The sequence below is a fragment of the Ambystoma mexicanum genome, chromosome 3p (genome assembly GCF_040938575.1).
Source record: "Ambystoma mexicanum isolate Mex_15411 chromosome 3p, UKY_AmexF1_1, whole genome shotgun sequence".
Taxonomy (NCBI): domain Eukaryota; kingdom Metazoa; phylum Chordata; class Amphibia; order Caudata; family Ambystomatidae; genus Ambystoma; species Ambystoma mexicanum.
The window spans coordinates 644,220,126-644,233,456 of record NC_090925.1 but is presented as its reverse complement, the minus strand read 5'-3'; the positions used below and the strand labels follow the sequence as shown (position 1 = coordinate 644,233,456).

General features: G+C 45.7%; 1 protein-coding gene across 5 annotated transcripts in view; it reads right to left on the bottom strand.

Annotated features, from left to right (window-relative positions):
- Positions 1-2,587: 2,587 nt before the first annotated feature.
- The window catches only part of SLC26A2 (solute carrier family 26 member 2), a 187,800-nt gene continuing 177,056 nt past the window's right edge, over positions 2,588-13,331 (bottom strand). For all 5 annotated transcript variants that reach the window (XM_069651412.1, XM_069651411.1, XM_069651413.1 and 2 more), the window contains one exon: positions 2,588-12,898. In XM_069651412.1, coding sequence (XP_069507513.1) covers positions 11,381-12,898 — 1,518 coding nt within the window. In that variant the 3' untranslated portion in view covers positions 2,588-11,380. The remainder of the gene's footprint in view (positions 12,899-13,331) is intronic.

Below are 13,331 nucleotides of genomic sequence, written 5' to 3'. Positions count from 1 at the left end.
TATGAGAAGAGACAGGTTTTGGATGCTCTGTGGAAGACCTAATAGGAGTCTTGGGCTCCTAGCGCAAGAGGGAGGGAGTTCCATTGCTTGGTTGCAATCGAGGGAAAGCGGACTCCTCCTGCTTTCATACATTTGAAGTTAGGCTGGCCCAATCGGTGGGAGTAAGGTGTCCTGGTGAACCTTGATGAGTGCAACATAGTGATTTTCTGGGACAAGTATGGCGGTGCAGTCCTAGAAATGCATCTGTGTGTGATGGACAGTGTTTTGAACATGATTCCTTCATGGACAGGGAGCCAGTGTACAGCTTTTCTAGCAGACGAGATGTGATCCATTTTAGGGATGTTCAGGACCGCAAGAAGAGCATTATTTTGGATGCTCTGTGATATCTTTATGTTGAGGGCTGAGGTGCCTGCAAAGAGTACATTGCAGTAGACTAGTTTGTTGCCGACCAATGCACGTGCGATAGGTAGGCAGCTGTCTGTGGAGAGGAACGGTCTGGCTGCATTTATCAGTTTAGTTGTGTAGAATGCTGCTGAGGAGATAGCGTTGACTTGGCGAGTCAGAGATAGTGTGACAAACAGGTAAACCCCCAGTGTTTTCACTGCAGGGGAATCTAGGCTCTGGGTGCCGCCAATGTTAAAGGCTGCGTAGTTGGGATCGAGTTTTCTTTGCACTGTTGCGGGTCCTACAACAAGAATATCAGTCTTTTCGTCATTTAAGACACCAACCATGTGTTGCCATCCAAGCTTGGACAGTTGCATAGGTAGTACACAGCATGTCCGCATAGTTGGAGTGGTCTCCAGAGAGGGGCAGGAGAATTCGAGTATCATCGGCATAGTTTGTGTAGGCTATGCCGCGGGAATCCAGGAGGTCAAAGAGGGGCATGGTAATTATATTATAGAGGGTAGGTGAGACACAGGAACCTTGAGGTACTCCACATTGAATTGGCGTCGGTAAGGCACTGGCGTTCTCAGGGAACACTCTCATTGCTCTATCTTCAGGAAGGAGGCAATCCAAGTCATGAATTGTGCTTAGAAATATGCAAAAAAAACGTAAGGTCATGGCAAAGAATTTTGTGATCAACTAGATCGAAGGCTGCGGGCGGATCTAGAAGGAGGAGCAGGGCAGGTTTCCCTTCATCTCTGATCTCGTCAATTTGGCTTCTAAGGTCTAGGAGAGCCGACTGTGCAATGACCTGGATGGAAGCATGACTGTCGAACTTCTAGTATGTGGTTTACTTCCAGGTGTTGCCGAATTTGGATGTAGGCTGCTCTTTACAGAATTCCTTTGCAGGAAAGGGACTGTGGTGATTGGCCAGTAGTATTTGGGGAGAGGAGGGCCGAGGGAAGGTTTTTTTTAGTAACGGGAGAACCCATGCTTCTTTGAGGCTGGATGGCGCTGTGCCCACCGCGAAGGCGGTATTTATGAAGGTCTTTTGTTACAACGCACCTGCGGTCAGGGCAGAATTAAATACACTTCCTAGAGGTCATGAATCGTCTTGTCGAGGTGGTTTCGCACACCTGTCTGCATGGTTTCATGTCCATTGGCATACATTTTAACATAGCTTTACAAGCATGATAATTTAGTTGCTTCCAGCCAAGGATCTGCCTACAGGATGACTATTCAACCCCGTTAGCATGCCGGTAAAATTATGTCCCAAACTTTTCCTATTATCTTCAAAAAAGGGCTCACAGTTGCACGAAGTACGTGTATAATGGCCTATAGGAAACGTATACTCTGACAAGGTGGATGTCTCTGTGCATGTACCACTATCCAACATAACAGCAGAAAAGCTTTGGAAGGGGAACGGATACTTATTGCGGGTTGAAGGTGGACGAGTAGCAGAAAGGTCTCCCCTTATCCTTTCAGAGACTGGAATATCAGCTTTTGGTGAAGGTTTACACAATCAGCTATGGTATTGCGGCTTTAGGATGGTTTATAGTGATCAAATCGAATCACATGATGTCGATAGTCATAATGTCGAAAAAATAAAGTAAAAAAAAAAATGTTGAATTTCTCTTTTTGGTTGCTTTTTGTTCGAAATGCCCCCACCCCCCTTTATTTATTTATTTATTTATTTATCCCCTTTTTTTACCCCAGGAACCCAAAAAAACCATGTAAATAAAAAAATCAAACGTTCGGCTTTTTTTTTCCACTTTTTTTTGTTGACATAATGTTTTCGACTTATTGACTGCTCACCCTTTAGGATACCTGTGAAGATGCCAATGCCTCTCCCATGAAAGATTAAGGCTCTGTGTTTTCGACAGAGTTGATGAAAAACTTTTTGTGCCATTCTTTTTTCCAAGGGGGCAATGGGCGTGTGTTTCAAGAATTAAAGAGGCTTAATTAAGCAGCTGGATTCCTAAGCCAGGCATACATGACAAGAGAAGTGGATCGAGTGTGTTGACTGCAACCCACTGGCTTAGGAATGCATGGTTTGCCAGCGAGTTCCTGGCTAGTGGTGGTATTGCAATTATCAGTAATAATAACACAGCCCAACCTCTACAGATGTGGCGGCAAATAAAGCAAGCACTTTGAACATGAGTCTATCACACCAACACACACAAAGAAAAAGCCAAACACCAAGTCTTTGAAGGTGGCTCTTTAATTTAGACAGGCACTTGTATTATTCCATAAGGCACATTACCACACGAAAAATCATCAGCGAACACATCCCGTTCAGCAAAAGCACTGAGAAGAGTTCTGAGCATGAAGCGGCCAGGGCCCGGGAACAGCTCAGTCGCACAAGCACAGAATGTGCAGCCAAGTCACACCTGGGTGCTTGTCCATGCTATGGGCGGGGGTTCCTAAGGTTTTTGCATCATTGCATTGACACTTTTATGGCTACAGTTTTTCAAACAACAACTTTAACAAGGCCAACATGAACTTGTTCCAAAATCAATAAGACATTAGTAAGGCAATGTACATGGGGAAGCCATTACTCCCGCCCCGTCTGCTCCGGTAGCAGGTAAGGAAACTGACCCAGTAAGGCAATTTGTTAAAATTCATACAAAATAAGTTAATTTAAAAAATGCAAAAAGTTCCAAGGTGAACACACAAGATGAACTCATCGCCAGTCCCACAAAGTACAGTCTGTAAACAACTGTTGGAAGGTTGTATGTCAAACTTTTTTTTATGATACAAAGGCCAGAGGCATGGTGGAAAAAAGACACCGCCCATTTGCAGCGTGCCAAGATGATGGCATATGTGGCACCGTAAATGAAGGTGCCCCTCTCCACCAAGCAACACACATCAGATTGATCAAAACACCAACAAGAACATTTAGAAAAGCTGGTTTCATTCACTCTAGAGTGTGCTCCAAGGAACTTGTGGAATGGATTAGATGTTCTTCCCGCTGGGCAGTTCTAATTCAATTATATGAAGAGTACACCATTGTGAAATTAGTAAATTGTGCAATGCGGACGCTGCCAGTTGGAAAAGGTTTTGAAAACGTCCACAAAACTCAGCCAATCCGGTATCTCACTGCTGGCCCCAAGCGTGCAGTAAGAGGACACTGTATTACAAACATCCAGGGCTTTAAGTGGGACGGGGCTAGCGCTCTGGCAACTGTATCTGAGATGCAGCCATGCCTGGACTCCCTAATGTCCCCTGCTAACTGTTGCCTCTTAATTGTGGTGGCAACTCCCTTCCAGGCCATGCGCCCCTAAGAATCCCGGCTCAATTTGGGAGGCCACTTAATGGATTGCAAACAGCCATATTGGATCACGGAGGCAGGCCTCTTATTGCTGGTCGCGACAGTGCTATATCCAGAGGCTTCCTTTATGCACTGCAGGCACAGTGGCAGTGGCGTAAAGGGGCTGCATGTTGGTTTATCCATGTCTGTATTTACGCCTGCTATTATGAGTGTAATATTGAGTTAATGCCATCCAAAGCCTGATGAATTAACTCATCTGGGCATTTCTCCTACTGCTGGTATAGAAAGTGCTAAAGAGAGACAACCCTCAAAAAAGAGACATTTCATTAGTGCTTCTTCGAGGCTGCTTTCATAGCTTGCATAGAACAAATGCTACAGAAATGCGACTCATTGGTTTATCCATGTCTGCAGCTGGTGCAGGAAATGCCAAGCAAAGATGCTGCAATGCAGAGTGAGTCCTAAGGGCTCATCCCCAAATGGTCCGGCGGTTGGTAGGAAAAGTGCTACATAGAGACAGTGCTATAAAGAGAAACATCAATATTATTCGTAACCCTGTATCTACTATAATATAGAAAGAATGCTTTAAATTGTCAGCCCTTTGGCTCATCCGGCTATTTTGTCAAGGCTACGTAAAGACACTGCTATAAAGAGACACCCGATTGGCTCCTTCCGCCCTGTCACTCTAATAGAAAGGGCTTTGTAGATGCAGGAATAAAAAACTAAAAGCCACTAGCCAGGCATAAAAGTCGCTCGCCCACTAGCATGAATGCCAGTTCTCCACATAATTTCTTAATCACTGAGAGCACATCATCATTTGCCAAGAGATACTCCACTGCCGTTTCTAGGCCTGTCTCACGGCCAACATAAAAAGAGTGAGATACAACACCAGCCTATTGGCAGAGATGGGCCTGTAACTACTCCAGGTAGACTGTGCTATATGCAGACTGCGCTATGCAGAAGCACATGTTTGTCAGCAGCAGCCCCCAGACGTGAAAAAGCCGCAGCGCTATACCGAAGACATCAATGCAGGAGCGAGAGGGAGGAGTGGGGAGTGGAGGGGGGCGGGGGGAGGGTAAAAGTGTGGGGGCGAGGGAGGAGGAGAGGCTGTTGCTCACAGCTTGCTGCCAGTGCAATTCTCCTGCAAAGCACCTGAGGATCTCCTAAGTATTTTCAGGCAGTTCTATCAAGGAGAAAACTTACATCACTTAAAATGCAGCAAAGGGGAAGGGATGGAATGAACGACAACTAGTGACATGCACGCACAAGGTTAATAAACAAATAGGAACGTTCTGTATTCAAATGTTATGCATCTACAGTAAATAAATAACAATGGCAAACTCGAAATAAATACGTAAATCTTGATATAAACCGGTTATCAAACGAAGGCTCATACGAGAGCCAGAGTACAATTATAAATAGTATTTTCCGAGTATCGGCAATGTAATCAGAGCATACCTTCACTGAGCAGAGTCCTTAACCCTTTGAAATGTTTTCAGATTCATACAGCGAGAAGCGCTGGCTTCTAGAACTGGATATGTATGTCCTGAAAGTTCACCATAGGAATAAGTTCCTAACATCAGTCCATGGCACACGTCCTCTGCTGCTGTAAGCGCCCAATCAAGGTGCTACGACATGAGAGCCTTCCATTTTGATATGCCCCACTTGCCCTGCCCTCCAAGGGGCGACGGGAGGCTATCATTCCAGATTGGAGCTCTAGTCTTTTCTCCTTAACTGGTTTCTTCTGCCCATTCTCTTGGCTTCTGGTTAGGGAACATGTTCTCTAGGAAGGACCATGTAGTTAAGAAAACTCAATCTGCCCATTATCAAATCTCCCGTCGCGTCACATTAAGCCTGTTCTCGTATTTGCTGACATTGATGAGGGAAACATTTCTTCTTTTGGGTTTCCCTCAATGAGTTTTGAGTCCGCTGAAAGCGGTCTTTAAAACTGCTGCAGGATTGGTCAGTGATACAAAAAATGTGACCCTATACATCTGACTTAAAAACGCTTCACCGGCTTAATGTAGAAGCGAAGATTCCGTTGAAGACTTGCTGTATCGCTTTCGAAGCTATTCATTTTCACTATCATTCTTACACCTCAGAAAAATTAACCACCTCTACCCTCCATAGAGAAACTAGAAGCAAATCAATCCATTGCATGCCTTGAAATTCCACACGTTAGGAAAGCTAGCAGTGCCAATCAAGCATTTTCAGGGGCGTTCCCTGCATTTGGAATGCTCTGCCCGGCAACTTCTCGTCTCACCTTTCGCAAATAATTCTCAATAGTATTTTTTGCCTTAGGCATTAAGTCGACACTTATCTATACTATTTACAATATTGTCAGCATAATTGTCTTTTATTGATTTATAAATTGGAAAGATGTGTAATTTTGTATAGTGCTTTGCCAGTGAGCAACACAAACCTGAAATAAAATAAACACAAACAAGAATATATGTATGAGCCTAGCTAGGAGTACACAGAGGATGACCTGCTCTGCGGATCATACAAGATCAGTGGAAATAGTTCATAACCCATGGTGCATTTGTGCGGTAGGTTGAGATTTACATACTAACACTTTCTGGAAAGGGAGTTCAGTGCCATTTCTGTAAATTAGACTGCATTTCAGGGGGCGAGTTTGGAGCATGGGTTGCAGGCACACTTCAACAGGTCCCTGGTGGGCCTTTTGGGATGGGTTGTGCTTTGTGACAAAGTGCCCTCCCTTATTCTGGGGACATGCAGTGGGGTGACCCAGGGGCCTGGGTAACCCCCCAAACTAGTGAAGGATGGCCAAGGGGGCAGCATGGGAGGGATCCCCTGGTCAGCCCCACATAGTTCCCACCACTGGGAAGTGGACAGACAGATGCTGTGGAGAAAATGCTACTGGCCCTTTAAGAGCTTGTTCAGGAGAGCCATATCCTTTCAAGGTGCACAACCTACCCTCTTCCAGTGCCAAACTCAAAGAGCTGCAGGCCCAGACCTCACCAGAAACTAGCATTCCCCGGCTGAAATGCTGAAAATACTTACTGCATGCCCACCCCAGATGCAGCTCCACTGAAATCCATGGATGCCCTGGACAATTTGCAGACATGTACAGGCATGAAATCAAAGATGGTGGACAGGCTTCTTAAAGACGTGGACTAGCCACCAAGAGAATTATACAATTAGACATGTGTTACACTTGTGGGGAGCACACCACACAATCAGCTCACAGCATCAACAAGGAACTGCATGTGTTTGTCCTCTTTGATGCTGCACTGAGACCGGCCCAAAGGAAGGGCGTGTTGCAATACAAAAGGGAGGTCCAAGGAAGGTGAGGTGTGGACATTGGGAGGTTGTGGTCGCAGTGTGGAGTAAGTTGTTGATCCATGAAAAAGTGAGAGGAGAGGACACTGGAGACGAGAGGAAAGAAACAACAGGAGGTGGTAAAGCAAAGCAACAGAAGGTGGTTGGAGAGAAGGTGGGAGGAGGAAGACAAGAGGTAGCCAGAGGAGGTCTGAGGTGGAAGGACAAAGACACCAGGTGGAGGTTGTGTAGGAGGAACCAACCAGCACTAGTGAGGAGATAGCTAGCAAGAACAGGAAGGAAGGAGAGGGCAACCTCTCTGAAAGCAGGGGTAAAGGTGAGACCCCGATCAGAAGGGGTTGAAACCAACAGTGGCGGGAGGCAGGAACATGAGGTGAAGTGCCGAAAAGGGTCAGGATCAGTAGCGGTCTAAACTGTGTTAAAAAGCTTAGCGTTCAGGACCCAGAGGAAGGGAGGTAATACGGCCCTCTTTCGCTACTCTTCTGAGACCGGGAGAGGTAAACAAAGTTGGCTCTGCAATAAAGTAAAGCAGAAAATCTACCTACTGCTGCAACTTGTGACTGAGACAAAGCAACATCTACAAGGCCTGGCTGGAGATAGGAGGCGGGTACATCTCGCCATCTACCAAAAATCCAGCAGGAGGACACTTGGAGAAAAACTGAGAGACTATGTGACCAGGAGGTCCCTGAGATCTGATGAATGTTACAAAGAAACATTATAGAGGGTTAAGAGAGAGAGACAGAGAGGGAGACAGAGAGAGAACAGACACAAAGGATAGCAATCTATTACGGTCAAAAAATGCATCTACTGAGGTTTTCTGGTGTCAGAAACCACAAGGTTTGGGTGAATTACAAGGCTGGAATCATTTCATGGTTGGCCTGTGGAGCCATGATGTGCTTCTCATTCTCTGTGGCAGATTGGTCATGCAAATACATGCTTCTATCATAAGAATATTCTGCATTTTTCTTGCATTATAATTGAAATGCTTCAAATATGCATAATAGGAAGCATCACTTGTTGAAAAAGGATATCTAATCACCTCACCAACGTTAGAGGTTTAGATTCTATTAAAGAAACGTAAGCAAGTATTATCCCTCCCTCTAGGTGTTCCTCGTCTACGCCTAGCAATGGCCAGAGGAGAGACTGCTGTGAGGCAGGGTTGACTTTGTGAATCTTGCATTGTTTAGTAGGAATACCATATTCAATGTTCTGGGTTCAGATTTCTTTCTTGTGGAGGCTGCAAGTTCATCAGAGGAGGGTGAAGGATGCGTAGCCTTCAACTACGTTGGTAACACAGTGATCGGTTTCAGTTGGTCATAGCGAGAGTGGGTACATGTACACCCAAAAAAATACATTGCTACAGCCTGTGGGCAGGTTTAGTTTATTAAAAGCATGCTTTGCCTGATTACTTACAGCTGTGCCTACACAGCCACAGTCTAGGGACCTGATTCACAGAACGTTTTCCTATGGGATTGTGCCATTATAAACACTTCCATGAATCAGGCCCTACGTGTCTATGTTTCTAGTCCAGGCGAAGTCATAGCAACAAGACTCGAGAGGTAGAAATAGGACTCATAAGCCGGCCCATCATTGGTATTACTTCTAGCGCCGCGCTGAGCAGCTGCAGCGGTGTGGCCCCCGTTTAAGGCGTTGCGTTCTTGACATCTGGGCTCCCACTCTCAGGCTGGCCAGGTTAGAACACAGATTGCACACTTTCTACCCTAGCGCCCCTCGCTGTAAAACAAAAGTGCATACAGGAAGGACAACTTTATATCCAGGTGCTATAAAGATAAGAACGACTTAGAGAAAAAAAAAAGCAATTATCGCTCCACCTGCTAACACCCGTGAATAAATTAGATAATTTGAAATCACATCTCATGAGACAAAGAGCCTTTCACAAAATACACGTTTTAAAAATTTGATTCCAGGCAGAGTGGGACTTTGACTGGTTTTAAAAATAGCAACATTTCCCAAAAACAAAAAAAGGCTTTTTTCTGTCTCCACACTGACATTCTTTAAGATTCTGGGGACATTTATACTCATTTGCAATAACTAGCTGAGCACATTTTGCTCAGCATAGATTTGTACCGCCAAGAAGGCCTCAAAATAAAGAATCTTTCAACGTTGTACACCTTTGGGAAGCTGGAGTCGCAGTGAGGCAGTGGAAGAGTAAAGGAGTGAGGCCTCTTCACCTGTAAAGCTACAGTGCAGATTAAGCACAATGTCATTGTTGATATGTAAATATATATTTACCCATACATAAACAGTAATGCACAGTGCTCGGCAAAGGTAAAGCACAGGTCTCTGACATATGGTAAAAAGAAATGCAAATCATTTGGTTTGATCTGTACACACATGAGCAAGCAGGTCGCCTACCCCCTTAAACTCTGCACACACACATTAAAAGGTTGTACACAGACATATTTGTAAAAATTAAAAAAGGGCAAGTTACCCCCCTGCACGTTTTTTTAGAGTTTAAAATACCCGTACACTGATTTTATGATTAGCTATAACCAGGGGTGTTGCTAGGTCTGGAAAAGATCCCAGGCTAGCTGTTGCCAGGACTGTCGGGACTCGGGGCTATTGAGCCGTGTGGTTGTAGCCCCTGAGCTTCTATCCAGGGATAACACTAACAGACCGAGGGCTACAGCTCCCTCAACCCCCCCCCCCAGCAACGCCTTTGACTATAACCTCATTTTCAGTTTTAAAACAATCCAGCTTGCACCAGTTTTTTCTTAAACGAACATTGCTTTTTTAATAGTGACATTTACTAATATGCATTTTATTTACTTTCCTTTCTGCATTTGTTGGTTTTAATGGAGCATTTCCGGGTTTGTCTGGATTTGAATGGAGCAAGCTTTGTCTTTGTTCCAAACCCTTTTAAAATGCTGCAGCCAAAGATCGCTCATTAATGTTTGGAAATGCAGTTACACTAAAAATAAAAAAATCTCTCTAGCTTCTTATCTATATTAAAACATACCATTAAAAAAAGGACAAAAAAACAGGTACGAGTTTCAGTTTTAAATAAAATGGGCATGATTCGCGAAGCATATGGCATGTCCAAAAAATGCAGAAGGTGTGCGATTCAGGAAATGCACTTGCCATGGTACTCCTAATGGTAGCCAGGACATTTCTTTGGGCTATCCCCTAGTCCAATGATGTGCTGGACGACCACCAGAGGCATTGATAGGGGGGAGGGCTAAGGGAGCTGTAGGCCCTGGTCTTTTGGTTGTAGCCCCGGATAGAATCTCAGGAGCTACACCCAAAAGGCTAGCTAGCCCCCAGTCCCGACATCAGCGTAGCCCCGGGTCTTTTCCAGACCTAGCAACACCCCTGACGACCACAATAAATACGGTAGTATGCGATGGGCAGGTGTGACTATCATTAGCACTCAGCACCCTGGCGCATTTCACTGTGACATTTCTATGTTCAGTTCATGCAACTGATAGGACGTTGGTTGATACTGCTGCTATTCTGCTTTTTAAAATATACAAAGAAGGGTCAGAAATGGCCCTCGAAGACATTGCCCATCCCTATGCACTTGCTCCAAACTGGAGCAGGTTTTTGTGTCGCTTGTTTGTGCAGAAATGTGCATCCCGTTTGTAAATTGCAATACGTTTTTCTGTAGAGGGAATTGACTCCTTCCAGATTTGCGCAATCATGCTGAAGTATTAGGAAATGCGCGCATCCTGTAGCCCTTTGTGAATCGCACACAACCTTCTTTCACATAAATGAAGGGGATGCACTCGCGCAACCCTTTCACTTAACTGAACAATTGCTTTGGGAAATCATGCTCAATATCTGAACATGATGTTACGCTACAAACCTTAATTTGTAAAAAAATAAGTGCCTGGGCCCAAATATTTTTTAGTGCTCCTGCAACACTGTGGGTGGGTAGTTCCCCACCACTGCTGCCACCACACATAGTTGGGTTACACTACAGCTCGCACCTCCTCGTTGTGGTTGATGGATGCACGGACTGTCACCACTTCATAATTAAAGTGAGCCTGAGATAATAAGTGCCGGAGCTCAAAAATAAGTGCTGGTGCTGAGCCCTGGCAAACACCCCCACAAATTAAGCACTGGCACACTGGCCTTTTATAAGAAAATCTGCCATCCAAGCAAGAAACGCACAAGTAAAGGTTCATAAAAGACCTAAAATGTAGTTTACCCTTCTGGCCAGCAGAGGGAGGCAACTGTATTCAGTTGGGCAGCATGAACAATAAACGTGAGTGCTTTAAGGGACACTCAGACACTTACACCAACACATTATGTACCCACCTCACATATGCACACACTGTTGTCCCAACATCTGACAAACTCAATACAAAAATAGTACTGTCATGTTCCTGATAGTGCTCAATCTGAGGTCTGTTGCAATAAGTGCACCACGTGGCGATTCAGGTCTGCCACCAGGAGGGGGAGTTAATTTGCCTCTCGGTGAAAGTGCTCTGCACCCTTGTGATGCTCATCCAGGGCGAAGCTGACAGCCTGGCGCAGGCTGTGGAAAGCCAGGTTTTCCTCCCCTTTGCTGAAGTACTCCCCACGGCGCAGCGAGTCACGGACAGAGGCATTGCACTGAGCAAGCAGCACACGGATATCCACTTCCTTGTACTCCTTGAAGATTTCCTTCATAGTGGTGATGCCCCCAGTGTCCAGGAACTGAATGGCACTGCAGTCGATTACCAAGGTGTGAAACGGCAGGGGCTCCCTGACCAGCTGCAATGACACCTCTGCCTGTTTGTTGCTGAAGTGAGCAGAGCCTTCACCTTTCTCCTGCCACTTCTTCTCAGCCTTCTTTTCGGCAGCCTTCATCAACACCGGGTTCACGCAGGTCAGCTTGTATACTGTGGACTTGAAGGCCTGCCTGTTGACGTAGTAGAGCGGTGCCTCAAAGCGGAACACCTGCACCCCAGGTATGACATGCAGGTTTCTATAGGACGAGAAGGACTCGAAGATCTCAGACTGGTCCACACGACCAAGAAGCGAGGCAGTGGGCCTCTGAGAGCGCAAGATGACACACAGCATCGAGAAGCAGACCCCGATAACGAGGCCCATTTCAGTGCTGACTAACGCTGATGCAGCCATGGTGACAAGCCAGATGGCGGTGTCCACTCTGCTTAGCCGCCACATCTTCGGCAGATCTAGGAACTTCCGCAGCGCCCCTCGGAGGTTGACAATGGTGATGACCCCGAGAACGCACTTCTGCAGGGAGTAAAAAAGGGGTGCAATGACAAGCAGGACCAGAAGTAGCACCAGGGCAGTCACTAGTGCAGAGACCTGAGTTTTGCATCCGGTAGACTCCTTGACGAGGGTCTTGGCCAGAGCAGCGCTGGTGGTAAAGCAGTGGAAGAAAGAGGGGATGATGTTGCAGAAGCCAATGGCATACATTTCCTGGTTGGCACGGACCTCGTAGCCGTGCTTTTTGGCAAACATCTCTGACAAGGACACTGTAATTGCAAAACCAATGAGAGCAATCGAAAAGGCTCCCATAGCAACGTTGGGAATGAGACTCCAGTCCGGAGGCTGCGGCATCAGGAAACCTGTAGGGATGTTCCCGGCCACACTAGAGCCAAACTTCTCATGGAGGTGCCCAAAGTGAGAAGCCAAGGTAGCCGCCACAACAACAAAAAGTTCAATGGGGATGGGTGCCTTCAGTTTGGATTTATAGCACTCGTTAATCTCTTTGGTAGGGACCAGGACTAGAAGGCACAAGATGCTGGTGACCAGGTCACATATATTGGTCAGGTGAATGTGCTGGAAAATGGACACCCAGGTGGATATTAGGGCACCAACCCCGTTGCTGCGTGGGATGCTGATGCCAAGGAGGTATTTCACTTGGGAGGTAAGGATGGTGAAGGAAGCTCCTGTGGCAAATCCACTCAGCAAGGAATCGGAGAGGTACACAGAGATGAAGCCCACCTGGAGAAGGCCCATGGCAACCTGGAAACAATGGAGAAAAGAAATGTTAGCAGTGTAAATTCATCTTGAATTTAGTGAGCAACAAATCTGAAACAAAGGCACGAAAAAGTAGCCCAATGACCCATGTGGCAAGGTATGAAGACAGCACAAAAGGAAACCAAAAGACAATGCAACATACTGAAAGAAAAGCACAAATAAATCAAAAGCAGCAGAAAGGAATACAGAGCCAGCGCAAAGAGATCAAAAGACAGTACAAAGGATTCCTTAATCGAATGCTACATTATCCTCCAACTGCAGATAATATTTCATTAATTTATCTTGATAAACAGATTAACAACTGGCTAGCCAAGCCTTGGCTCAAACTTAATCGCTAAAAGACAGAGCCTGATGAAGAGAAATGTGACTCGTGAGTGTGCAAAAGTGAGCGTGCTAGAGTGTGTGATGAGAAGAAAAT